This window comes from Lacerta agilis, chromosome 15, assembly GCF_009819535.1.
Source record: "Lacerta agilis isolate rLacAgi1 chromosome 15, rLacAgi1.pri, whole genome shotgun sequence".
In the NCBI taxonomy this organism is placed as follows: domain Eukaryota; kingdom Metazoa; phylum Chordata; class Lepidosauria; order Squamata; family Lacertidae; genus Lacerta; species Lacerta agilis.
The window spans coordinates 11,712,051-11,738,574 of NC_046326.1; the positions used below are offsets into that span (position 1 = coordinate 11,712,051).

Consider the following 26,524-nt stretch of genomic DNA (forward strand, 5'->3'; position numbering starts at 1 on the left):
AATGTTTTATTCAATTTGGCACCCCTGATCCCTAGGTAGCAGCAGCAGTGGCCAGGGATTCTGACGAAGCTATCTGCGCAGCTCGCTGACTTCTTCGTGGGTCCGAATGAAAGGATCGCGTTAGCTGTTTTCCTTTGGGTCCCCCCCCCCACTTCCCTTCTTGCCGGCGGCGGCGACGGCGTCAAGCGGGCAAGCTGCCATCCGGCAGCATCACCAGTTGCAGCGATGTCCCAAATCGGCCCCAGTTCGCTACCTGCTTGGCGGGTGCCTTGCAACTTAAACCCCCTTGGTTAGCCCCCGCCTCTGCGATCTGTAAGGGTTCAAAACAAGACGAAATAAGAAGCAGTCGCTGATGATCACAGTCGGCTTCCTCCAAACAAGAGCTGCAACCCTGGATCCCTTCCTCGCCTCTGGCGTCTCTAACCGCCACCTGTGCGCTCCGCCCGCTTGGCACCTGACGGGGCTCCTCCCTTTCCCCGGGGCGCCGCCCCCTGCCCTCCCCCACCTGCCGGACACGCCCCCACTCGAGTGGCTCCTCCCCTCTCCGGTTTCCCCGCCTCCCCCTCGCCCCAGCTCCCGGGCTCCGGCTCCTGCACCTGCTGCTCCTCTCGCTTTTCTCGTCGTCGCGCGTCGGGCGCCTCCTCGGGGAACGGGCGCGATGGAGCCTCTGCCGCTGGCGTTGGGATTGGCTGCGTTGCTGGGTGAGTGAGATGGTCCGGCGGGAGGGATCGGACGGAGGGCGAGGAGAGCGCGGCTCTCCACCCGGGGCGACGGGGCCCGCCCGAGCCTTTGCCTAGCCCGTCGGCCGGGGTCTCCCCTGGGCGCCTCAGGTGCGCCTCCGGAGGCGCTTTCCTTCCTCCGCCTGGACGCGCCCCAGCTTGCCCCGCGTCACCATTTCCCTGGAGTCTCCAAAGTGGCCGCGATCCTTCCCTGCGAGTAAGCTCCGTTTAGCGTAGCTGGGGAAGCACTTTTTTGAGGGTGTTGATGGGGTGCATCGTGAATAGGATTGTGCTGCGCGATCTCCAGCGCCAAGGAGGTGGAGAGAGCGGGCGGCTCAGCTTTCGCTCGGCTGCATTGAAAGGCGAACTTGTGCTTTCCAGCTAACCCCGGCAATGGCAGGGGGCTGCTCCGCTCGCTTACCGCGAATTAGTTGCCCTCCCTTAAGAACCTGGCTAATCAGCGTGCAAGTGGAGTAGAGTCTTTGGTCGGTTTAGTTTTCCCCCGTCTAGGCTATTGATGGAGGAAACTGGAGATCCTCCGATAATCCTCGTTAGGGATTGTCAGCAGCAGGGCAAGAACCCAGCGGTGTGAGTTCACTCCGGATTAACGCAGTAAAACCAGCGAGGCTGTAATCTTGGGCTTGGGTAGAGTTTGGATCGGAAAGAGGGCTCCCTTTAGGTAAGAATCTAGCAAGCTGACCCCCATGCGTGTTTCCTCGGACATAAATCCCACCAGTGCTGGACTTGCGTCCAGGTGCATGATTGTGACCTGAGGTCTGTGTCTGTGGACATAGATACATATGCTGGCATGTGGGTAGGTGGTACCAGAGTATGGTCTGATGGTACATGAGGCCAACACCTTGCTGAAACTAAATGGGTCTGGCTCTGGATGGGAGACATGTATGCTGCCCTATGGGCTGTGTAGTTGCAGTCAATTGCTGGGTGGTTCTGGCTAATTGCCAAGTATGGGCAGTGAACGAATAGCTCTGTATGGTTCTAAAAACGCCTGTAAGTCCCACTTCTGCCATAGATCTGCTGCCACTGGTGAGAGCCAGTGTGGTGTAGCAGTTGTGCTTAGACGCTGGAGAGCAGGGTTTCCATTCCGTGAAGCTCTCTGGGTGACTGTGGATCATGGCCGCACTCTCTGCCTAAGCTGCCCCTGCAGGGTTGTTGTGAGGAATGGGGGTGGGGGGTGGGGAAGGAGATTTTGAGTTCTTGGAGAGAGGGTAGGTGGGCAACAAAATAAAATAGGACACTTGTGTGTTTTGGTTCTGATTCCCTCCCCCACCCCCAAAGGAAAATCTTAGAAATGATCTTCACAGGATAGTGGTGAGAGGAGTCAGAAAAGATGGTTAAATGCTCTACATGGGTTGGAGAAAACTGTTGCTGGACTCCAGCTGTTGCTAGACTACAACTCCCATCACCACTTGTCGTGCCGATTGATGAAAATTGGGAGTCTGACAACATCTGGAGAGAGCATCATATTAATCATCTAGAGGGCCACAGATGCCCTGTCTCTGCTCAGCGGGCGAGAGGTGCTTGATACCATTTGGATGTGAGCTGAGGTGCAAGTTAAACTCTCATCTAGAATGGAAGGTTTCTCTTCTCCCTCGGCCCTCCCTTTCCTTTGCTGCCTGGTTACAATAAGCCTCTGCAGCTAATCTCTCCAGTCAAGTTCTGCTCCCCTACCATTTTTCTTAATCCATCCTGAAGGAGAGGAACATTTGTTTACTTTAATCTCCTTACTGTATTTGCCAACCCACCTTTTCCATAGTTCAAAGCGGCTCAGGCATTCTGAAATGCATCCGTCGCACTGCTGAAGCAATGGTAAGATTATACTCTTTAATCAAACACATGGAGATGTGGAATTACGCTCAACAGGCCAATGAAAACCTTAGTTAACATAACCTGCTCTCTGGGAAAGGAGAGCCATGAGAAAACAGCCAATGCGAGTCACATTCCTGGTTACTGAGGAGTTAACAAATGTGTTGTAAACCACAATGCACACTTGAATCTGGAGACAGCTTGTGGTTGTGCACTCTAAGCAGATTGGTAGGACCTGTGTAGAATCTGTGATTATAAGTGACTTATTGACCTACTCTTAGGGAGAGGGGAGCAATTTGATTCAGTTTGTATTTAAAGGTGAATCTACCTAATTCGCACTTACTCTGGCACAATCTATCAGCTGTGACACAGCTTTTGAAATTTGCACTGCTCTGAATTTTGCAGTGCAGTTCTCCAGCCAAGTAATGGATACAAAAATGCAAATACTAAAAATGTGCACAGTAATGTCTATATTAGTGGAAAATATCATACAGAATGCATTATATCAGGGGAAAATGGCCTGCAAAAAAATGTGTATTTCAGGCAAAATAGCATATAAAATGTGTATATTAGGAGAAATTTGCACGAAAATGCTGATGAATTTTCATGAAAAACAATCAATCCGTGTTTATTGCAGTCAAAAACAAAACAATCATGTAGAAATGTGGAGAGTTACATATAAGGTTGGGTAAAAAAGCATGAGGAACTGAAAGTGGCAGATCCACACATCCTGCACCTTCCCCCCAGTTCCTTAGCAGTTTATTACCCATGCATCAGACTGTCTATTAATCATTTATGGATCCATCCTGAATGATACATTGGGGACAATTTAGGACAATGGTCTTCAGGTTGTGAGATGTGCCTTCAGCTTGCAAATCCTCCCAGCATCATTGGCATCTTTCATTTGCTTGAGAGAAGAAGAGGAGGGCCAAACAGAGGTACCAGAGGGGTGTATATGGATAAACACTCCTCAATGTATAAAACCGGGATCAAAAGACTTGGGATTTAAGGTGAAAAAGCACTGTCACTTTTTCACCACTTTTTGCTTCCACACAGCCTGCACGTTTCCCTAATAAACCTGTTCTAGTAGCAGATTGAGTGAGATATTCTACTTCTAACACCACTGATAGCATGCTGTTGTAGTTATTTTTACTTGCTGTGCAGATTTTTGTTATTTCATGGAGCATCTTGGGTAGCTGTTGGATGGTGTTGAGGTGGTAGCTAGTGATAACATATTGATTGGGGGGGGAGAAATTGAGCACGGGAAACCAGCTTTAATGACCAATTTGTTTAAGTGAGAGCATTTGACTCATGGTGGTCACCAGAACTAGAAACGAAAACTATTGTCAGCGTGTCAGATTTTTCCTAGATAGTGATTCGGGGGGGGGGGGGAGTATGACTAATTTAGTTTCGTTAATGTCAATGGGTCTACTCAAGTAGAATAATGTTCTCTTATATGAAGACTGCAGCTACAGGATTGTATCCAATAGAAATTAGTGAACTTAAGTCAATGGGTCGACTCTGAGTACAATTAGCATTGGATACAACCCACAGATTTTTATTTGTTAGTACTGAAAATACAAGTATATAAAGCTGTCCTTTTTTCCTGTCTGCCTGTCTCTGGTGCTAGCATATTTCAGTTTACAACCCTATGCCAGTTCTTCTAACTCAGGCATGTCCAACAGGTAGATAGTGATCTACCGGTAGATCACTGGACGTCTGTGGTAGATCACCGGCTCCCTCCAAAGAAGCTAAAAAACTTTGGCTCCCCTAAAAAAAGCTCAGCATCTTTGCCCTACACCCCTAAAATGACCTGAACCACCAAAAACAGGGCTTTCCTTCCTAAAAAAAAGCTCAACATCGCTGTCCTCTTCCCTAAAGCTCAACTTATGTGAACCCCCCAAAACAAGGGGGTAGATCACTGCCAGTTTTTAACTGTGAGTAGATCACAGTCTCTTGGAAGTTGGCCACCCCTGTAATCTAACACATGCAGAGAGGTGGAATCACGATCACTTCAGACAGCTGTTTTTACACTGTATACACATTGACACTCAGTGTTCCCACAGTGATCTGTTCACATAGACTCTCAATGCTTGAAGATACTGACCGTATGCCAGTAGCCATTGATGGCTTTCCCCTCCACGAATTTGCCCTGTCCTCTTTTAAAGCCACCCAAATTGGAGGCCATTGCAGCCTCTTGGGGGAGCAAGTCCCATAGTTTAACTGTGCACTGCATGAAGAAGATCTAAGCCTTCCATTGTCTTGGTACTGCTGGCTAGTTTCTATACATGCTCCGCAATCTATCCTTCATCAAGACAAGCAGAAGACGTTAATCAAACTTCGAGGGCAAATTCCAGCCAGGAGGAAACAGTCATGGAGGGTACAAACTGGGCCGGTGTGGAGTGTGGCTTGGAGGGAGCCCCAAGGGTCCGAAAGAGAGGCTTGGGGGGGTTGCTTTCTGCATCCCATGCGATTTGAGCCTATGCATCTAGATCACTGTGTATACACCAGGAGTTGGAGGTGCAGACAACACAATCGCTCACTTTGCCCTCTATGCAGATAACAGATTAGGATGTCAGCACAGAGCTTTGAACTTTTGGGTCCCAGAGTCAGAAGAGGGCACACACTGTTATCACTGTTGGCTTTCTGTTGTTCTTATCCCTCTGCCCTTTTCTGAACTGCTGTCTTGTTTGTTTGCCTTGGTAGAACTTGGACGGCAACTTCTCCTTCTCAGGGCAGCTGATAATCTGTCTGTATAACATTGTGTAAATGTTGGGGGCCTCTAGCAAACAGTTCCGCAAATAATTTCTGGAAAACGCCGTGAGAGTACTAATCCATGGCGATATATTCCAGGGTCTAGTTCATGACTGCAATTGCACCAGACCTGAATAGCTAGGAAAGAGGAGCACGAAATCACACAGGCTTAAAAGAGAGCTGAGCGGACTGTATTCTGGGCATGTACATACACACATGATCTGTACCAGGGGAACTAAAAACTTTGCCTTCAAAATAAAATGGGGGGGGGGAGATGAAAATTTCTCAGAGTGTGTGATTGATCCATTGTTGTTGCTGTTGTTGTTGTTTTACATTTTCTGGAAATTTTTACTCGGAGCAGTTTGGTGGCTTTGCAGAGTTGGGCTACAGTAAGGATAGCAGTGAAAATAGTGTGGGGAGATATGACCCCAGTCCCTCTAAGTCATCCCAAAACCACACATCCCTCTCCCCAGAACACACCACATCACCACCCATGCTTTGCTCCCCCCTTGAGAGTTTTTGCCTGGCTGGAATGTGTGCTTGAGTTCTGGCAGTGCTCTTTGCTTGCCTGGATGAGGGATAGAGTGGGGAATATGGATAAAAAAGGTAAAGGACCCCTGGATGGTGAAGTCCAGTCAAAGGCGACTATGCGGTTGCGCCGCTCATCTCGCTTTCAGGCCGAGGGAGCCAGCGTTTTTCCACAGGCAGCTTTCCAGGTCATGTGGCCAGCATGACTTAACCGCTTCTGGTGCAATGGAAGACCGTGACAGAAACCAGAGCACATGGAAACGCTGTTTACCTTCCCGCCGCAGTGGTACCTATTTAACTACTTGCACTGGTGTGCTTTCAAGCTGCTAGGTTGGCAGGAGCTGGGACAGAGCAACGGGAGCTCACCCCGTCGCACAGATTCGAACCTCAAACCTTCTGATCGGCAAGCCCAAGAGGCTCAGTGGTTTAGACCACAGCTAGCCTAAGGTAAAACTAATATTCATTGCTCTGGTCACTTTCACCTCTGGCCCTGGAATGTGGCCCCTGGAAAGTTCCTCAGGAGGGAATGTGGCCCCCAGGCTGGAAAAAGGTTTCCCATCCCTACTATATGGAAACATGCTGTTGCTGTTAACAATAGTATTTATTGGTTGCTTTAAAAAGGGGGGAAAGAAATGGAACTCAAAATGACTTGCGAAATGACCATTAAAAACAAGGATAAAACAACCTAAAATACGAACGCTGCCAGATCCTAAGAATGCCTTACCATCTTAAGATCTGCTCTGGGTTGATTTTGTGGGTAGATTGGAATAGACTGAAGTACCAGGCATTTCACTGTATAAATTAAGCCCAGCCTCTAATGTTTGTGTGGGGTGTGTGTGTGTGTTTGTGTCCCTATTTGGAGAGGTTGACTTCCCAAGTCATCTCCACTGGGACCCTTGCCCTTGCATGTTTCCTTTAAGTCTTATTATGCTTTCCTCCCCTCCCCCCACCCAGCCCTACGTGACATAGGACATTTGAAGCACGAGTTCTGCGAGTTTGTGGAACTGCCTCTACGTAAAGGAAGTGGCATTTGCCTGATAGCTTTAAAAGGAGATGGAAACGATGACTCTAAAACACAACATTGGGAACATTTTTTTTAAATTAAAAAAAATTGCATTCTCCCCAGGGAATGAGTTGGGTGGACCATGGCTTTTATTTCTAGCTCTGTTTTCCAGGACCCTGTTGTAACATTCTGGGCTGCACAGCGATGCTGAGAAAAATTGCATACTGACAAGGCTTAAATACAGGGATCCTATTAATTAGATTCCCCTCTACCCTTCTAGAATGTAACAGGAAGGGAATATTTTGCATTGAGCCATGAGATTCCAAACCTCCTCTTATGATGTCTAAATCAGGGTCCCCTCCAGACTTGTGTGAGGGTTTTTTGGGGGGTGGGTATTGGACTGTGCATACCTAATTCTGCTTTATTTCTGTGGTGCTTCCTCTATTTTATTTTATTTTGCATTATTGCTGTCTGGAGGGTCACTTTTGTGCTGTAGTGCAGTAACAAAAGTAGAAAAAACTCTGGATTTCTAGAGGAAGCCCCAATAAATGCACTTGTAGGAAACAAAGTAGTGTTTCTTTCCCCTCCCCCAAAATTTCCAGGTTCTAACAGTACTGAAAGCGGGATTGTGTATGATTTTCCTAATATTACCCTGAACACACACTCAACAGAATGCACAATAAAAAGGACACCCGGAGAGACCCAAGCTCTGCACTTGATAGTGCAACTAACTCCAATATGAGTTCTGTTGCTTTGGGGAGAACGGTGTACACACCTAGCATTGTAAATTTAAAGGGTCCATAGCAGGCAATTTGCAAGATGAGCATCACCTTGGCCAAGATTGTAGAGGAAGATGTAATTCCAATGCTCCTTTCCATGTCTTGCAGACAGCTCCCATACCTACAGACACCACTTGTGTGAATTGGTCCCACTGAACTTGGTAGGACATACCTGTCCATCCCCTCTGGGCTGTGCAAGCCCAGTGGCTTCTGGGTAATGAACAAACATTCACCTGCAGGCAACTGCTTCCACTTTGCAGTGTGCAACTGGTTGCTGGAAGTGAGGTATTTTAGCCCTACCTGATGCTAAGCTACCAAATTATACGCAACTACGACCTGGGAAATAGCAAGACTGCTGCCAGGGGTGGAGTACCTGTGGCCCTCCAGGTTTTGTTTGACTCCCACCAGCCAGCATGGCCAATGGTCAGGGATGATGGAAGTTGTCGTTAGCAAGCTCGGGAGGGCCACAGGTTCCTCTAGTTATTTGCAGGATTATTTGGGAATTTTCACCCAAACAACTTAACTGCCACAAGTTTAAAAAGTTTCTCATCCCGTAGAAGCAGCCTCCTACCTACAGGATTCTGGCCTTTCAGCTGTTTCTCCCAAATTGTCTGTCTTGAACAGGGGTAGGCAACCTAAGGCCCTTGGGCCAGATGCGGCCCAATCGCCTTCTCAATCCGGCCCATGGTCGGTCCAGGAATCAGTGTGTTTTTACAGAGTAGAATGTGTGCTTTTATTTAAAATGCATCTCTGGGTTATTTGTGGGGCATAGAAATTTGTTCATTTCTCTCCCCCACCTCAAAAAATATAGTCCAGCCCACCACATGGTCTGAGGGACGGTGGACTGGCCCGCAGCTGAAAAAGGTTGCTGACCCCTGGTCCTGAATCTCCCTGTGGGTCCTTAAGAAACACCACTGAACTTATCACTCTCGTTTTCACCTAGGGTGCAATCAGCTGTCTTAAAATACCCTGCAGTTCTTGCTGACGTTGCCATTGATGGATTTCATTTAAATGTCTGAATTCTGTTAGCACCTCTCAGATCTTTCATCTTGGTTTGCTTTGGAATCTGTTGTCATCGATGGATGCCGGCCACAATGGCTATGTCCTACCTCCATGAGAGGCATCGTGCATTTGAACAACCCCAGTTTCTGGGAATCGTAGGTGGGCAGAGTGCTGTTGTGTTCATGTCCAGCTGAACTAGGTGGCCATTGGCCTGATCCAGCAGGCTGGTTTGCCTTACGCTCTTCGGTGCTCATAACATGCCCATAGTTGATTGATTTGATAAGCTTTTCGTTTCCCCTTTGTTGAATAAACTTTGACCAGCCTGATCTGTGGGAAAATTTCCAATGTTGCTCACACACAAATTTTCACCGGAAGGAAGCAAGGTCATAATCTTAGCCATCTGTAAAAAGGGAGCAAAAAAAAGAGGTTTGCTATTGGGCTACTAGCAACTGATTTGAAGGGAGGGACTGGACATCTGTAGCAGAGCATTTCATTTGAACGCAGAAGGGCTTGGGTTCAATCTCTGGCATTTTCCAGTTATCTGGACTAGGTAGTACAGAGATGAGGAAACGTTGGCCCTCCAAATGTAGTCCCTTCAGCCCCAGTCTGCACTGCCAGTCATAAGGCATGATGGGAGTTGTAGGCCAAGAATATCTGGAGGGATGTAGGTTCTCCATCTCTGAGGTAGCAGGTGAGAGGCAAATCTGCTTTGCCTGCATAGGGAATACTGAGCCAGATGGACAAATAGTCTGATTTGGTATAATGCTCCTTTCTAGACACAAGCGCCCGTCCAGTTATTTTATGTGTGTTAAATTGGGGGATGGGGGGAAGCATCTTGTCTTTTCTTCAAAATTTCTTGCACTCACCTTGACCGTGGCGATTTGTCTTGGAGCCCACCCAAGACCTTGGCTATCAGTCCAAGCACCTGCTGCACTTCAAGGGATTTCAGCTGAGTTAAAAAAACAACACCAACCCTTTCAAACCTCTGAGTGTTTTGTGATCTAAATTACCTCTGAAAGACAACTCACTATTGCTAATTAAATTGGTCCCCCCATGAAACAAAATCAGAATGGTAAGAGTTAAAAAGCAGTCAGCTAGCTGCTAAGTATTACAGAGTAGCCAATTCTCTCTCACACCCCCCCCCCCCGAATTTTTATTCTCTTGAGTCTTAAAGTTCCTCCTGCCCTGGGGTCGTGAGAAATGCAACGAGGGACTTTCTCAACAAGCGTTGTGCTTAAGGCCAACTCATATCTGTTAATTTTATAAATAGTTCCTGCTCGCAAACAAACTTTTTTCTCCCCCTTGCAACTTTGAATTGGGAATGAGATACTCCCATTCCTGCTAGGAAAACGTCTAATTACGAGCACATTTGCACCATACAATTAGAGCACAAAGCATTCTGGGAACTGTAGTTTAAGAGTGTGGGGGAACTGTAGCTCTGGGAAAACTGCAGTGCCCAGGATTCTTTGAAGGAAGTCATATGCTTTAAAATATGCGGTATGGATAGTTATCAGCCCCAGAGAAACAAAGAACGGTAACCTTTAGTCTTCTATGTTGGAGGGTTTTTAGCCCTCCCTCTGTCTACCCTTCCACAGTGAAACTTGCCATCTGGGCACCTTCACAAACCAGCAAGGGTCCATCAAACTAATACTGAGATAGAGAGGAGAGTGCTGGTCTCTTGGTTTAATTTCTGTCTCGATTTCACATCGCGTAATCATCTTAATCTTATAGAGCCAGGTCATCAAATGAAATCCGCCTTCATCCTTTAATTCCCAAATGTTTAATAGCTTATAGGGGAGGAATCTCTGATTGGAGGACTATGGTCGGGAATTATGGATGGGTCTCTGAAATGCCCAAAGTCTCCCTCCCCTCTGATTTGCGGTTCAGGTTTTCACTTGGCTCTTTTGAAAGCATATTTTGGATTTATTTATTTTTTAAGAGTCCCAGCAATCAGGAACAATGGTTTTTAAAGTCTGGAATAGTGTGGCTCCCTTCTAATTGGGCATTTCTCATCTTTCCCATCTTCCCTCCAGTTACCAGTACCTTTCTTGATTTGCTTGCACAAAGCTTACATGGAGGCTAGATTGTGTCTTTATTGTGTGTTTGTTCTGATTTGTTTGTGGGGAGGCTATGCGACAACGAGCATTCGCCCCAGCTTACTTATGCAGTGGTTTTTCACCCCATGATTTACTATGCATTTCCCTGTCACTTTCCAAACAGCAAAAAGTCCATTTTTGAAATGTGGATTTCTTTTGCTGCAGCTTTAATTTACTTTAATTGCGCAAACCTAAATTTCCCAGTGATGCGCTTGAATCATTCCCACAACACATTGTCATCCTGGTGACACCTTGAGAAAATCAGATCTTTTGAAGTCTGTCTTATATTGCACTCCACTTTCCCTGTTTTCCTGTTCTCTTACTTATCCCCACCTAAACCAGGGGGCATCCTACTGACGTTGATCAAAACGATGCAAGGAAATCGGATCCTGCCAAATGTTGCAATGGATCAATGTTAAGTTTTTTTGTTTTTAGATTTTATTATAGTTTTTTTTTATTATTACATGGCGGGGAGCACACCATAATATTTTCAGTGCTTAGGCCCTCCAAATGTCTTCATCTGACCCTGGCTGCAGCATCTGCCTTGTGTATAGAAGGTCTCAGCTACAATCCCCAGCACCTCTAGATAGAGCTGGAAATGTGGCCAGTCTGAAACTCAGGAGAACGCCTGTCACTGAGTGCAGAGGATGCTGACCTAGATAATGGGCCAGTGTCCTCACTCAATAGAAGACTGTTTCGTATGTTCTTGGATCAACATTCTGGGAAGTGCATTCCACGCTCGTCTCCTGTGTGCTCCTTTTACTGTCCTGGACCCCCAATTTCATCATCATCATCATCATCATCATCGTCAACAACAACATTTATTGTTTATACACCACCCATCTGGCTGGGTTTCCCCAGCCACTCTGGGCAGCTCCCAAAACAATATTAAAAACACGATAAAACATCAAACATTAAAAACTTCCCTAAACAGGGCTGCCTTCAGATGTCTTCTAAAAGTCAGATAGTTGTTCATTTCCTTGACATCTGATGGGAGGGCGTTCCACAGGGTGGGAGCCACTACCTAGAAGGCCCTCTGCCTGATTCACTGTAATCTCACTTCTCACAGTGGGGGAAATGCCAGAAGGCCCTCAGAACTGGATCTCAGTGTCCGGGCTAAATGATGGGGGTGGAGACTCTCCTTCAAATACACTGGGCCTGATTCATAAACAAATCAGGGTCGATTTGTGATTGACGGCACCCTTGCAACTGGTTCTGTATCAGATTAATTCTCAGCTGGGATTGATGTGCATGAGACAATACTTGGAGGAAGCTCAAGGAAATGAAGGCACAAGCACTGTGACTTGATAGCAAGGAGTTTCTTTGCCTGTGGGAAGGCCACCTGCGGTAGCCGTAGGGCTCTTGCTGCTGAGTCGGCATTTACAGACTTTCCTTCGTCTTCTTTTTCTTTCTTTTTTCTTTTTGCTGATGATGTACTTTGCCAAAACTGTTGTCTCCCCTTTAGAAGTGCCCTTGTATCCTCTTTGGTTCTGAAAGGAGAACAGGAGATCTCAAAGGTTTTTCCTGGGTGGGTGCTCAGGACTTGTAAGGAGGGAGGCAAGTTAGAGAGGCTCAGCAAATGTCTCTTTCTGAGCCTCTCTAACTTGGCACCAGCAATCTGATTGGCAGATGAGCACAAAAATCTGTATTCATTTTATGAGGGTTTTTCTTTTAAGAGCGCTTTCCTAACAATACAATATTCCCAATGACTTGCACAGCCAAAGCCCAAGACGGCCAAACTGTAATCCCAAAACAGTTTAATAACAAGGCAGTATCAAATAAAATCAGATCCAATAAATAGGGAAGGGGGGGGAGAGCTAATGACCCAGCTCCAGAAGGCAGAGGAAGGAAGGAAGGAAGGAAGGAAGGAAGGAAGAGTTGTAACAGACTCTATAAGCAGTGGTAGTTAGGCAATATTAGACTCTGGACTTAATGTTCTTATGGGTACCCACACCCACTTAAGAAGGTAATAGTAAATACATACATACGTACATATGTACGTACATGCATACATACATAATAAATATTTTTTATTATTTATACTCTGCCCATCTGACTGGGTTTCCCCAGCTACTCCAGAAAAATATAAAAGTATAACAAAACACCAAACGATAAAAACCTTAAATAACATTAAATACAGGGCTGCCTTCAAATGTCTTCTAAAAGTTTTGTAGTTCTTTATCTCCTAGACATCTGATGGGAGGGCATTCCACAGGGAGGGTGCCACTACCAAGAAGGCCCTCTGCCTGGTTCCCTGTAACTTCACTTTGTGATCTGCATTTTGAAAAATCCACAAAAAATGGCACTGTGCATTTTCTTCAAAATATGCATTCTGAATACTTTTTTTTTTTTAAGAACACCATCACAAAATAGAACAAATTCTTAGGGCTAGCTGTCTTCTGATCTGCCACCCACCTACCCACCCACCCTGCATTGTGGAACTTCCACGATGACATCTTTTATTTTATTTATTAGATTTGGCAGTTGCTGCATCTTGCCCCAGGGCAACTCAAAGTGACTTGCAACCAAACAGATACGGTCAGGGAAAATGTGTTTTGTGTTTGCTTGGGTTTAAGAATTAGCAGGGCAGGGGGGGAGCCAGCATGGTCTATCTTGAGCAGCTTAGGAGGTAGCCCTGATAAAGCAATGTTGGTTTGGGGGCTTAGTTGGCTGTTCCGAAAGATTCTTTCCCTGTCTGCTTCCTTCTCATGGAGGATCAAGCATCCATCTGGGCTTGACCTAAGTCACTCGAAACGACACGGTATAGAGATCAGGGTGGTCAACCGGGGCTAATGCAAGGCTAATGTGTTCTTACCGTGTCGGGCAAGAAGCAGCGTCAGGGCAGCAACCTGTTTCCGGAGAGCAGCTGGTCCGTATCACAGGCACCTACAGAAAGAAAGATGGAAATAGGAGCCAATTGCTATGGGGCTATGATCCCGCCATGCATTCCTTGTTGTTGTGCTGAGCATTATGCAAATACTCTGTGTGTGGAAGTGGGTGTTTTCTGGGGTGGTTGTTGTTTAAACCTAAGGTTTTTTCTGTTTGTTTTTTAAAAGCTCTTAATACTTCAAAAACTCTGAGATAAAAATGCACATGTTATGTTTGGCTTTTGAGATGTACTTTGTCAGCTCAGCAGATCCTGTCCTCAATGCTTATCTTCGGTACATTATATACAGTTTATCTCATGTACCTGTTTTCCCTTCAAATAGGTGAGCCATATTGAGTGTCAAATAATAATAATAATATGTTATTTATACCCTGCCCATCCGGCTGGGCCTCCCCAGCCTCTCTGGGTGGCTCCCAACAGACTATTAAAAACACAATAAAACATCAAACATTTAAATCTTCCCTAAATTGGATTGCCTTCAGATGTCTTCTATAAGTCAGGTAGTTATTTATTTCCTTGACATCTGATGGGAGGGCGTTCCACAGGGCGGGCGCCACTACCGAGGCGGCCCTCTGCCTGGTTCCCGGTAATCTCACTTCTCGCAGGGAGGGAACTGCCAGAAGGCACTCGGAGCTGGACCTCAGCTGCACGATGGGGGTGGAGACGCTCCTTCAGGTATACTGGGCCAAGGCCATTTAGGGCTTGAAAGGTCAGCACCATGTTGGGTGTCAAAGGCAGGTAGCTAACAACTGTGATGCTGAACTCAAAAGAGAGGCTTGTCTTGTTTTAAATGAAATAACCCTCTGCACACAGAGACACAGGGGAAAAGGGAAAGCTGGTGCAGATGTGACCTAGCTGATAAGACCCTTCTGTCTTGAGCCAGGTGCTTAAAAGCCCACACATCTGGAAAAGGCTGCACTGTTCTCCAGGACGACAAATAATCTGGCTCCCGGCCAGCAGTTTTCTCAGGACTTGTAGGGAGGGAGGGAGGCATTTCTCTTTCAGCCTATGCACCAGGTTTTTATGTATTACAGGTTAATTGGTGGACACCCTTGAAACACCCTTATTCTCATACCATTCATTTCTGCTTGTCTCTCCCCTGCTCTGCCCTTACAATTTGCTGAAACCACTCATCAATCTGCAGCGTTTGCTCTACGACAGCCTGTCTCGCGTTGTCTTTAAAAGCCAAGGTGAGTGTTCTTTAGGTTTAAAGATATGTTAGAAAAACACAACTATGCTACTATCTGTTATCAGATAATGCTCTTTGAACCCCTGAGGAGTTATCATACAGGAGAAGTCAAAGACTCGTTCTCTGCTGCCCAGAGTGCAGGACTACAATTCAGCAGCGGCCTGTGCCCCCTGAGCCTGGCAAGGCAGAAGGGGCAGGAAACCCAATGGTAGGCAGAGCTAAAGCCAATGACCAGGCAGAGCCAATGGATTCAAGTTTTCTCACAATCCCAGCTGAGTTCTACAAGGGCAAACCTGAGACTAAGGAGGAGGAAGCTGATAAACAGAGGCATTCCCTGGGCAAGTTGTAAGTTGGCAGAGGGGCTTTCTTGTGGGTAGACTGAGATGGATGGGGCAATGCCCCATAGGCCCTAATGGACCAGCCTCCACTCACCTAAATAAGTTATGGGGTGGTAGCTTTCAGCCGGCAATCAGGTAGCAGTAGTTGGGACCTAAGAGAGGTGGTGGAGCCTTCTGCAGTGGAGGTCTTCAAACAGGCTGGGCGACCCTCTGTTGGGGAGACTGTAGCTCCAGATTGTCTCCATTGAGTCCTGCAAGGTCCCCTCTGACTCTGTGCTTTGTTGATCAGCAGTTCAAAATGGAGGCACACACCAGCACATGAAAAGGCAGTCTGTTTAATACAGGGCACCTTTAATATCCTTGCATGTGTTCATTTCTCTCCTTTTCTCCAGGGAACTCAGGGCGGCATGCCTCTTTTTCTCACCCTACCCACTTTATCCTCCAAATGACCCTGCGAAGTAGATCTGGCTGAAGTGTAATGACTTTCTGCGCGGATCCTGGCTGAGCAGCAATGTAATGGCAAATTCAGAAATGCAGGGTTCCTTCACGATAGTTAGGCGTGTCTCTTCTAAGATTAGATTATACAACAATCGTAAAACAGTAATAATAATTAGGGGTACATGGCAGCAATCGAGGCAAACCTCCATGTGTTGCCTTTCAGTTAGATCAACTATTTTCTGGGCACATACGTGGGAAATATATCTTCCAATATCTTCTTTGAGAGTGACTTAAGTTGTGTTTTCTTGTACATAACAGAATTTATACACCATTCTCCTGAAACGGAAGCACCTTGTGCTTTCAGTGTTCCCAAATGCTAAGCTTTGGAGCATACAGGGGCTTAAAAAGCTCCCTTTTCATGTTGATCGTGGAGCTCCACGATGCAGGAAAGAGGGATTCGGCAGGGGCCCTGCTACAGAAATTTCAAAAAGGTAAAAGGTAAAGGTCCCCTGGACAGTTAAGTTCACTCAAAGGGGTTGCGGTGCTCATTTCACTTTCAAGTCGAGAGTTTTGCAGAGTTGGGAAAGATTCAGAATGACTGTTCATCATGATGGCCACATAGAACCTCTAGGTTCAGTATTTATTTATTTATTTATTTATTTATTTATTTATTTATTTCATAACTAGGATGCTGGACTAGGTGGATCATTGGCCTGATCTAGCAGACTCTTCCTATGGGCTTAAATTAGAAGTATACAAAGCAACGCTCAATTGTCATCTTTTTGTATAAAATGTGAGTCGCTGTAGATCTGTATAAGGTAAAGGTAAAGGACCCCTGGACAGTTAAATCCAGTCAAAGGCGACTGTGGGGTGTGGTGCTCATCTTGCTTTTGAGGCCAAGGGAGCCAGCATTTGTCCACAGACAGCTTTCTGGGTCATGTGGCCAGCATGACTAAACCGCTTCTGGCACAATGGAACACCGTGACGGAAATTACAGCACACAGAAACACCGTTTACCTTCCCACCGCAGCGGTACCTATTTATCTACTCTCATGGTGTGCTTTGGAACTGATAGGTTGGCAGGTGCTGGGACAGAGCAATGGGAGCTCACCCCGTTGTGGGTATTCAAACCGCCAACCTTCTGATCAGCAAGCTCTAGAGGCTCGGAGGTTTAGACCACAGCGCCACCCATGTCCTGCAAAAATAGCAATGGGTCTGTTGCAACCCTACCCCCACCCCATGACCTCAGACTACTACACCTGTGGCTGATTGAGGATTTTAATCCAGGTCTGCCCTGCCCTGGTCCTGACCCTCAAACCACCACCACCTACTACTTCTTATTTGGCACAATATGCACTTAACCCACCCACTTGTTCAGAGTCAACTCTATCAAGTCATGCCAACAAGGCTTTAGCAGGGTTTTCCCCAATGGCAAAAAAAGCTCAAGGCGGTAGTGTGCTTTCCATACAGATGGTCCCAGGTTTTGTTAAGCTCCTCCCAGGCAGTGCTGAGAGAACCTATTTTCTGAATAGTTGGAGAGTAGTTGCCAGACAACGTATGGGTCAGAGATGAGCAATCTGTGGCCCTCTTGATGATGTTGGACTGCAAGTCCCATCACCCATGTTGGCTGGGGATGAAGGGAGTTGGTGGAATAGGACAACACCAGGAGCATCACAGTTACCCTTCCCTGGTGCAGACTGTGCAGATCTAGATGGACCAATGTTCAGAGTCAGGGTAAAGCATCCCCCTATATTCATATATGATTTACTAGGGACAGCTGGGCTGCATGTGGTACTTCTTCTTTCTTTCTTTTTTGCATTTAATCTATATTGATTTTTTTTGTTATATACAATGTATATCACAATTATCATTCTCCATCAAAAATATAAATAAGAAGCAAAGAATACTTAAATGTTGAAAATCAAATACAATTATGTAATAAAGTTTTAAGACTTCCCTCCACCCGAACGTGGGTCCTCTACAATTCTGTATTAACTGCATTTTTGAATAACATCTAGTTCATATTTATCCAATATGTCCATAAATTAAGTCACCTTGCAGGAGTCCTTTAAGGCCTGCCAAAGATTTCAGATGTTTACTATGATCTTTTAGGTATTGTCTGTATTTATCCCATTCTGTGTTAAATTTTTGGTCATTGTGATTCCTAACTTTTCCCATTAGTCTAGCCATTTCCGCGTACTGTACTCGAATAATTTTATCTGCCATTCCATTTTTGTCGGTACTGTATATTGTCTCCTTTCTAGCATTGGGCTAATAACATTCTCGCGGCCGTGTTTGCATACATAAATAATGTCCTCAAGTCTTTTGGTATATCTACTCCGCATGCGGTACTTCTAAATTGATTCATAAACCATGGTCAGAAGGAAATCTGTTTGTAATCATCATTCCACCCCCCAGTTACTGTGGGAATGTTCAGGGAGGCAGGAGAGAACATATTGTTTAATGATATCCTTCTTAACTTGCGTTAGCAAGTTCTGTATCTTAGCAGAGTTTAAACATTCCCCTTTAAATACACAGCGGTTTGCTTGTTGCAGGCTCGTCTGAGCTTCTCTATATAAGATTCCTGGTAAGATCCCTTTTTGTCCCTCTTAAAAAGAATAGACACGGCAATCTTATTGAAGTCTATAGAAAAGTAATTTACTCACATTCATTCAGTTCACAGTTGGATCCCTGAAGGCAGGCTTAGGTTACAAAAGTATATACACATGTGGAACTATCCCATAAGGGAGTTAGTCCCAAGTGACTGCCGACGCGAAGAAAAACACGTAGAAAAACAAAATGGAGAAGAAGGAGCAAAAGAAGAATGTGTGCTCCCCTACCCAGATTAGGCCACACCCACATCTAGTCACACGCAGAGGAAGTTTGTCCCAGCTCAGGAGGAAACAGGAAGTTTTCTCCTGGGTGGTACAAAACATCCCCTAGCATGTCCATTCTAGGAATGTTGTACTTGACTGCTGTGTGTTTCGCATCCCACAGTTACAACACACCAGTGCCAAAATGGCTTCAAAGATAAATATGACTTTTAATCTAAGCCCTGACAATGAATCAGCTGAGGCTAAGATCCAAGGTACACTTACACGGGAGTGTGCACCAGTGAAATGATTTGGCGTTTCTTCCGAGTAAGCACCAGAAGGAGAGCTGGCAGTTAGGCTTCCAGCGGACTGAATTGCATGTGTTAATTAAATGTGCTCTCTAAACCCTGGAATTGTCAGAGCCAGGGCTAGTTCCTAATGCTTGAAACCTAAGCTTCTTAGGGTGGAATTCAAAGGAGCGTTAAGGAGATATCTCCGTCCGTACAAACATTTTTGCTTGCCTGGTGGAACAATCGCTCCTCTCTTCACCCCAAACACTATCCTGGGGGGTCCTCCCACAAACTTCTAACTTACTGGGGGAGTATGTGGGGGAGGAGAGGGGGAAATCCCCATTACACTAGTGGGGCATATTGCACTGGCTTCTGCTAGCACAACCATTTAGTTGAATCTAGCTCTTAAAAGTTCGCTGAGCCTTGGACGCTGAAGCAGAACTGTGCTTTCTACCTTAGCATTCGAGGGTTTGGAGAGGCTATGAATGAGAATTGTGTCTGGCAGAGCCAGCTTCTGGTCAAAGAGTGCCTGGGGCCAGCTAGAGGGATGCCCCATATATGTCTGACGATCAGATCAAACCCTTGTATCAGCTTGACCTTCACTGGTGAAGAAGACCCTGTTCGGAATCAGCCTGATGTATCTCGTATGGAGAAGTGGAATCTCCCTGCTTCACTCAGTTGCTGGGGTACCTCTTTGCTAGGGTGGTCATTAGTTCAATGAAAAAAGAGGGGAGGTAGAGATGGGTCACTGTCTTTGCATAAATTTGCACATGCCAATCTATGCGTAGAGATGCAAAAAGTTGGAACAATGAGTATAATTTAAATAGAAATGCAATAAATCTCGCCATAGTAGGGAAGACTGTGACCAGAAGGTCTGTGCGCCTTCTCAGTCTTCTGTCCGGGTTTTAAGTCTTAATGGGCAACTTCAAGGTCCTTGGTCTCCATCGTATGGTTAGGAACCTAGGAAGCTGCCTTATTCTGCGTCAGACCCACCGATCCATCTAGCTTCCTGTTGCCTACACTGACTGGCTGTGGCTCTCCAGGGAGTCTCTCCCAGCCTTACCTGGAGATGCCGGGGATCTTCTGCATGCCCCATACATGCTCTACCACTGAGCTATGGTGCCTCTACCCCACCCACAGTGGTCCTAAGCTGCTCGGCAAATCAGCTTTCTGGAGAACTGATGAATGCATTGAGACACCTGTATCTGCCGGGCCAAGTTACGAGCATGTTTTTGGACTGCTTGCTGCCACGTATTTCTATCAACAAGCGTAAAAAGTTATGTGTGAAAAGTGGTTTGGAGCTGTACGCCCCCCCCCATTCCCTTTCCCCTTCCACTTTGTATGATTTCCCATCTGATAATTCAGGATTAAATCTAACCAGCTCCGCATTCCCTTTGCTTCAGCCCCCTAACTTTCAAAAGCAGTGATGCAAACTGTGCCTTTGCCCTGAAGTCTCTTTTGTGTTTCTCTCTCTCTCCCCCCCCCCCACCTCTTCCTTTTACTGAACAGCTCTGTCTCTGGTTACCCCCCCCCCCCCGGAATATCTTAATTTGGATTAATCTCTGTGGAGAGCATCTATTCATTGATTCTTTATTTTGTGTCCTTGTTTTCAATTCCCTTTGTCTGTGGATTATAGGCTGGCCTGTGCTAGCACCTTAACTGATGAATAGTGGGGCTTTCAAGGGGGCTTAGCGTAGCCTTCTGGAGTCTTGCGCACTGTAACTAGCTCCTTTTTTTAAAAAAAAAAGCGACCTTGAGCTGAGTCACAACACTCATTCAGATGAGCAGAATTGCCTTAAGGCAACCTTAAATGACCCACAGAGCTTTCATATGGAATAACTATAGTCTTCCCCCCCCCCCCCGGCTTGATCACTGAGTCTGGCTGTACAGGATGCAGATAATCCCATCTGCGTTCTGTGTAGACGGGATTATCCTGGCTCCCACTTCACATTTACTGAAGCTGGCATCCTTAGTGGACAAAATGGAAAAGTACAGTATAGATGTCATTGAACTCCAGCTTCCATCAGCCCCGGCGATGGAATGCTGTTAAACTCAGGTCCTCCTGAGGAGTTTACCATAGGCATCTGACTAAGGGCTGTAAGATCACAGTGCTGGACTAGATGTGATTTTCATCTGATCCAGCAGGGCTACTCCTGTGTTCTTATGATGGAAGTTCAGTGGCAAGTCAAAGACAGTCTTTGTTACAGTTCATGGTTTGGAGCAAGTGGAATTGCAAAGCCAGGTTCAGCCATAATGCTAAGCCAAACCATGGCTTGGCTCTAGGTAGCGCTCTGAGAGGGGCAACACGGCTACAACGTTTACTGGGACATGCTCACAAATTCAAATTTAGCCATGGTTATGTTCAGTGTTATGTACAAACTTTAAATTTTTTAAAAATGATTTTCAGGTTTATACATTTCACAAATTTTACAATCATTTTAACATTTCAAAACTTGACTTCCTTCCCCCCTTTCTGTGGCTCCTTAAATTTATTTTTAATGTTTTCTGCATATCCAAATTAACTTAATTTGCTCATTTATTTGTCTACTTTTAATATATACTCTTATAAAACTGCAGGTTATTACAATAATCCTGCCAATGTTCTTATCTGTTTACAATTTATCTGTAAATATTCAATAAACCATTTCCATTCTTTTATAAAAAGTTTGTTACCTTGATTTCTTATTCTTCCGGTATGTTTCGCCATTTCTGCATATTCCATAAGTTTTTTTTAATCCATTCTTCCTTTGCTGGGACTTCTGCTTCTTTCCATTTTGGGGCAAGTAACATTCTTGCCACTGTAACAGTGTATATGAATAAGTTCCTATGCAGTTTTGGTAGTTCTGTCCCTATAAATCCCCAAAGACAAGCTTCTGGTTTTTTTTTTTTTTAACAAATGTTATTTTAAACATCCTTTTCAATTCATTATATATCATTTCCCAGTAAGCTTTAATCTTACTACAAGACCACCACATATGATAAAAAGAACCTTCTTTCTTTTTACATTTCCAGCACCACCTTGATTTAGATTTATACATTTTTTGCCAATTTACTTGGTGTTAGATACCATTGATATATCATTATCATATAATTTTCTGTGTTATGTCCAAACTAGGCTTTAGACTAGGTAGGTCCAGGGAGATCCACATTCAAATCTTCACTCAGCCACGGAGTGCCCTTGAAGCCAGTCATCATCTCTCAGTCTAAGCTACTTCACAGGCTTGTTGAGAGGATAAAATAAGTGGGGTAGATAAATAATAATAATAATAATAATAATAATTATTTATTTATTTATTTATTTATTTGCCACCCATCTGGCTGGGTTTCCCCAGCCACTCTGGGCGGCTTCCAACAAAAGATTAAAAACACATTAAAACATCAGTCATTAAAAACTTCCCTAAACAGGGCTGCCTTCAGATGTCTTCTAAACATCAGATAGTTGTTTAATAGAAAGAAACATTGTATGCTGCGCTGAGCTGCTCAGAGAAAGGATGCGATAACGACGTAAGGAAACACTAAGTCAAAGCCAGCATTTTAAATTGTGCCTGGAGGCCAACTGATAGTTGGTGCCGATCTCGTACAGCTTGTGAAATATGTCCATCATCTCAATCTTTCATCTGGAAAACGAGAAATAATAGCAACCGGTTTATGGGTCAGTTGTGAAGACCACCAAAGTGGAGAATGTGAAGTTATTTCACGCCTTAAAAAATGTCACATACGTTTTATGTGACAATATTTGGATGATGATGCTTTCAGCTCAGTGTTCTTAAGTGCTACATTGGAGGTGTTGCAAATTAGTCTTTCGGAAATGCAAGTATTCTCCCCGCCCCCCCCGCCCCCAATGTTGAATTTCTGTGCCCAACACCACATCTCAGCTGTGCTGACTGCCTAGCAGGCAATGCTCTTGCGATTGTCCTTGTTGTGCTATGTAAGGATTGTGGATGACTTTGTGCGGGTTAATCAGTCCAGTACAAGCACCTCGGGGTCCTCTCTGCGTCTTCAAATGTGCATTCAACGACTCCTTTCAAGGCAGGCCTTAAACATGAGTCAACATGAAGAAGTTGCTTCAGGCCATAGAGTGAGAGTGGGGAGGCCACCTCACTCTGCATTGGTTTCTGCGCCATGCTTTTAGAAACGGCAAGCTCTAGTTCACAGCAGCAGGGCATTGCTTCATGTGCAAAAATACAGCTAAAACTAACATCAACCCTCTTGAGAACTTCTACTGGAGCCAGCAAATGGGATTGCCAGTTCTAAGCAAAATAGTGACTTTCCCATTCAGCCAGGAAGGGCATTAAATTGGCATTTAAGCCAATTTCAGAATGATTCAGGATTCCCACTATCTCTTTTACGCTTTGGCTCCCCGAGCGCTTTCTTTTCCCAAGAAAATAGGGATTGCCTCTACACTTTCACCTCTCCCATATTTATGTACCGATTAATTCCCCTAGGTCCGAGAGGTTTCCTCTGTGTTCTAGGACTTGTGAAAATCTAAGCCTACGCACTGAACCAGATCTTATCAGATGTGCCGAAAACCCAAAGAGAGATTTTGCTTAACCGAGCTTCAATTCAGTGGGTAAGATCAGATTTCCGCAAGGCACGGCCTCAGAACAAGAGAAGCTATCAGACCGGGGGCAGAGAAGAATTAATTGGTGCATCAAAATATGGGTCAAGTGAAAGTGTGGAGGAGCATTTACTGGATCAAACAAAGACCTGTCTGTTGGTGGATTTTTCTCCTCCCCCGCCCCCTCGCCAAAAAAAGGGTCGCACCTGCTTTTCAGTCTGAGACTCTTGTCACTGATAGGTAAGAAAATGCAGGTGACAGAATTTAGAGTACGGCAAGGTGATCCTAAAAACAGAAGAACATTCTTGCTGGATCACACCAGCAACTTGTTTCCTACAGATACCATCCGGCTGTTTCACAAGCAGAGTATGAAGTTCATAGCTAGGGGGCTAACAGAATACACAGATCTTGTTCTAGCTTTAGTGGTGGCCAGCTTCTTACCAGACTCAAAGTTCTGTGTTTGACCTTTTAAAGCCTTTAATGACAAAGGACCAGAATAAGAAAGAAATAGGCCTTCTTTTCTTTTTTCTTTTTGTCCTCAGAAAATGGTATTCAAAGGTATACTAAATCTATACATGGATTCCCCATTGAGCTATTATGGCTAACAGTCTTTGATAGACTTGCTCTTCCTGTTTCCTTTTAAGCCTCTATTTTTTTTATATAAAACCCCCCACAATGTCACCTTGTGGGGAATTTGTTGAGTTTGTTGTATGTTGTGTGAAAAGTGCTTCTTTTTCTCATTCCTAAACCTTCTGCCAAATGGACTTCTTTTGGGTGAACCTGAATTTCTACTGTTTACCCCTTTGCACATGGTTTTGCTGGGCATCAAGTTCTGACCCGATGAGGATGGGGGAATCTCTATGATTGGCACAACAGCAGGGAGAGCACCTGTAGCAGGTGCTGAGCAAAAAACAAGGCAGGCGAAGTAGGATGTTTCTATTAAATCTCTGAGTGGCAAAAGTTTAAGTGCCTTCTTGCATTGGTTCTTTAATGCTTATATATAATAAACAGGTTGGGGTTGCACCATCTTGTGTTTATTATGCTGTTGGCTTGAATGCTTGCCATATTTTTGCATAAGCATCTCTGCAGCAGATTAATTTTTAGAGCCGATTAAAGCATTAGCCACCTAACTGTTTAAAATCCGCTAAACCTTTAGCAAATGCCAGGAGGGCTGTGTGAGAGGCAAGTCTGAAGATGGGTGATGGGAAGGGTGTGTGTGTGAAAGCAATGTGTTCTAACTCCCCCCCCCCCCCAGGATTCTGTAATTACTGTGCATGGATGCAAAGACCACCAGAACTAAAGAAGTACCCAGACATGTTGGAATATTCCTTAGTGTTGAGCAATAGCCATTTTACGTACCTGATATTGCCTGTCTCTGAATACTGCAGCACCCCTGTCTCATATTCTCTGCAGCACAGGTGCCCCTGAAGGCTGGTCCATTAGAGCAAATGGAGCACTGCTCCATCAAACTCAATCTGCCTTCAGCCAGCCTGCCCCCCGCCTCCCTGGCTTCTTACTTGCACCCACAGGGACGTGGGTGGTGCTGTGGTTTAAACCACTGAGCCTCTTGGGCTTGCTGATCAAAAGGTTGGTGGTTCAAATCCCTGCAACGGGGTGAGCTCCTGTTGCTCTGTCCCAGCTCCTGCCAACCTAGCAGTTCGAAAGCACACCAGTGCAAGTAGATAAATAGGTACCACTGCAGCGGGAAGGTAAATGGCATTTCCGTGCGCTCTGGCTTCCATCACGGTGTTCTGTTGCGCCAGAAGCGGTTTAGTCATGCTGGCCACATGACCTCGAAAGCTGTCTGTGGACAAACGCCATCTCCCTCGGCCTGAAAGCAAGATGAGCACCACAATCCCATAGTTGCTTTTGACTGGGCTTAACCGTCCAGGGGTCCTTTACCTTTTTTACCTTACTTGCACCCATTCTAGGGGCTACTAGTGATGATGGCTTTGCTGTGCCTCCTTGGTCAGTGATGCTTCTGAATGCCAGTTACTAGAAACAACAGTAGGGAAGGGCGCTCTAGTGCTTAGATCCTACTTGCAGGTTTCTCACAGGCATCTGGTTGGCCCCTGTGAAAACATGATGCCGGACTATATTGGCCATTGGCCTGATTCACCAGGCTCTCTTTATATGATTTTAGGGTGTGGCGCTCTGGCAATCAGATTGCTCTTTCTTAGTCTCTCAGTGTCGCTCTTGTAAAACTTGGTAGGAAAAAGGTTGGGGGCAAAACTAGTTGGCTACTCCTAGTGTTTATTGCAGTTATGAATATTGCACATATGGAAGCAATACGATGAATAAAAACTGACTCTTCTTGGAATAGAAATTGTCCAGACCAAAATTATGGTTTCAAAGCTTTCCTAACAGAATTTGTTCTAAAACAGACTTACAACAAAAATCCAAATAGTTGCATAAAATCATGTGGTTGTCCAAGCACAGGTTCAGCATCTTAAAAATATGTAAGTACTTCAAACAGAACTGAAATCAAAAAGCTTTCTCTCCACACAAATTTGATTGTGGTATGAAGCTGTGTTCTCTCCAGGAGAGAGACATGTCTTTGGTGGCTTGAGAACAAAGACTAGCTCACACAAAACAGTGATTTGCAGCTGAATGCCCCTCCCATGTGATCTAAGTTAAACACCACATGAGAGAGTAGCAGAGATACGTTCTCTGTGAATCATTGACCTATTGGGCACTCAGAGAGCTCTTACTTAGCTTCAGTGGAATTTTTCAGTTACCCCTTTAGCAATACACATACAGGCATATGCAGAGTTATTTTCCATTTCAATGTACAATTTGCAATTATACATAATACCGTTGACCTCTCTGTCTTCTGCCTCATTGAGCACCAGCCACCGTGGTGATGTGGTGCAGTCAGCAGGCATTTTGGCACCCAAGGTGGACCCCAAAGTGGCTCTAGGGTAGAAGGGGTGAGGGAAGAGCTACATCAGGAGCAAGGACGGAAGGAAGATTGGCATCGGGATCTGCCACCCCTGTGGATCCCACCGCCTCACCTGGTTGCCTTACCTGGCCAGCCTGTATGGGTTAAATTGCAATCTTGGGTTGCAGCTCTCCGTTTTTGGAATGGGTGTGTATATGTGCTTGCAAACAGAGTTCAGTTCTGGGGGAATGTTCACAGCAAAGTGCAAAGGTCTGTGTGCATATTTCAGTATTTAAAAACAGAAAGGGGTTTTAAGAACATTTGGTGTTACTTTTCCATACTTCCCTGATAATTTTAAGTGGGTTATCAACACTGGGTGAACAAACAGCTCTTTGTGTTATTTTTATGCTGCCATTTTATGTTGT

The 26,524-nt window shown here is 45.2% G+C and overlaps 1 protein-coding gene across 1 annotated transcript in view; it reads left to right on the top strand.

Annotated features, from left to right (window-relative positions):
• Positions 1 to 593: 593 nt before the first annotated feature.
• ESAM (endothelial cell adhesion molecule) overlaps positions 594 to 26,524 on the top strand; it is a 72,326-nt gene continuing 46,395 nt past the window's right edge. Inside the window, exon 1 of the mRNA XM_033172512.1 lies at positions 594 to 701. Within this exon, the coding sequence (XP_033028403.1) occupies positions 659 to 701 (43 nt within the window). The 5' untranslated portion in view covers positions 594 to 658. The remainder of the gene's footprint in view (positions 702 to 26,524) is intronic.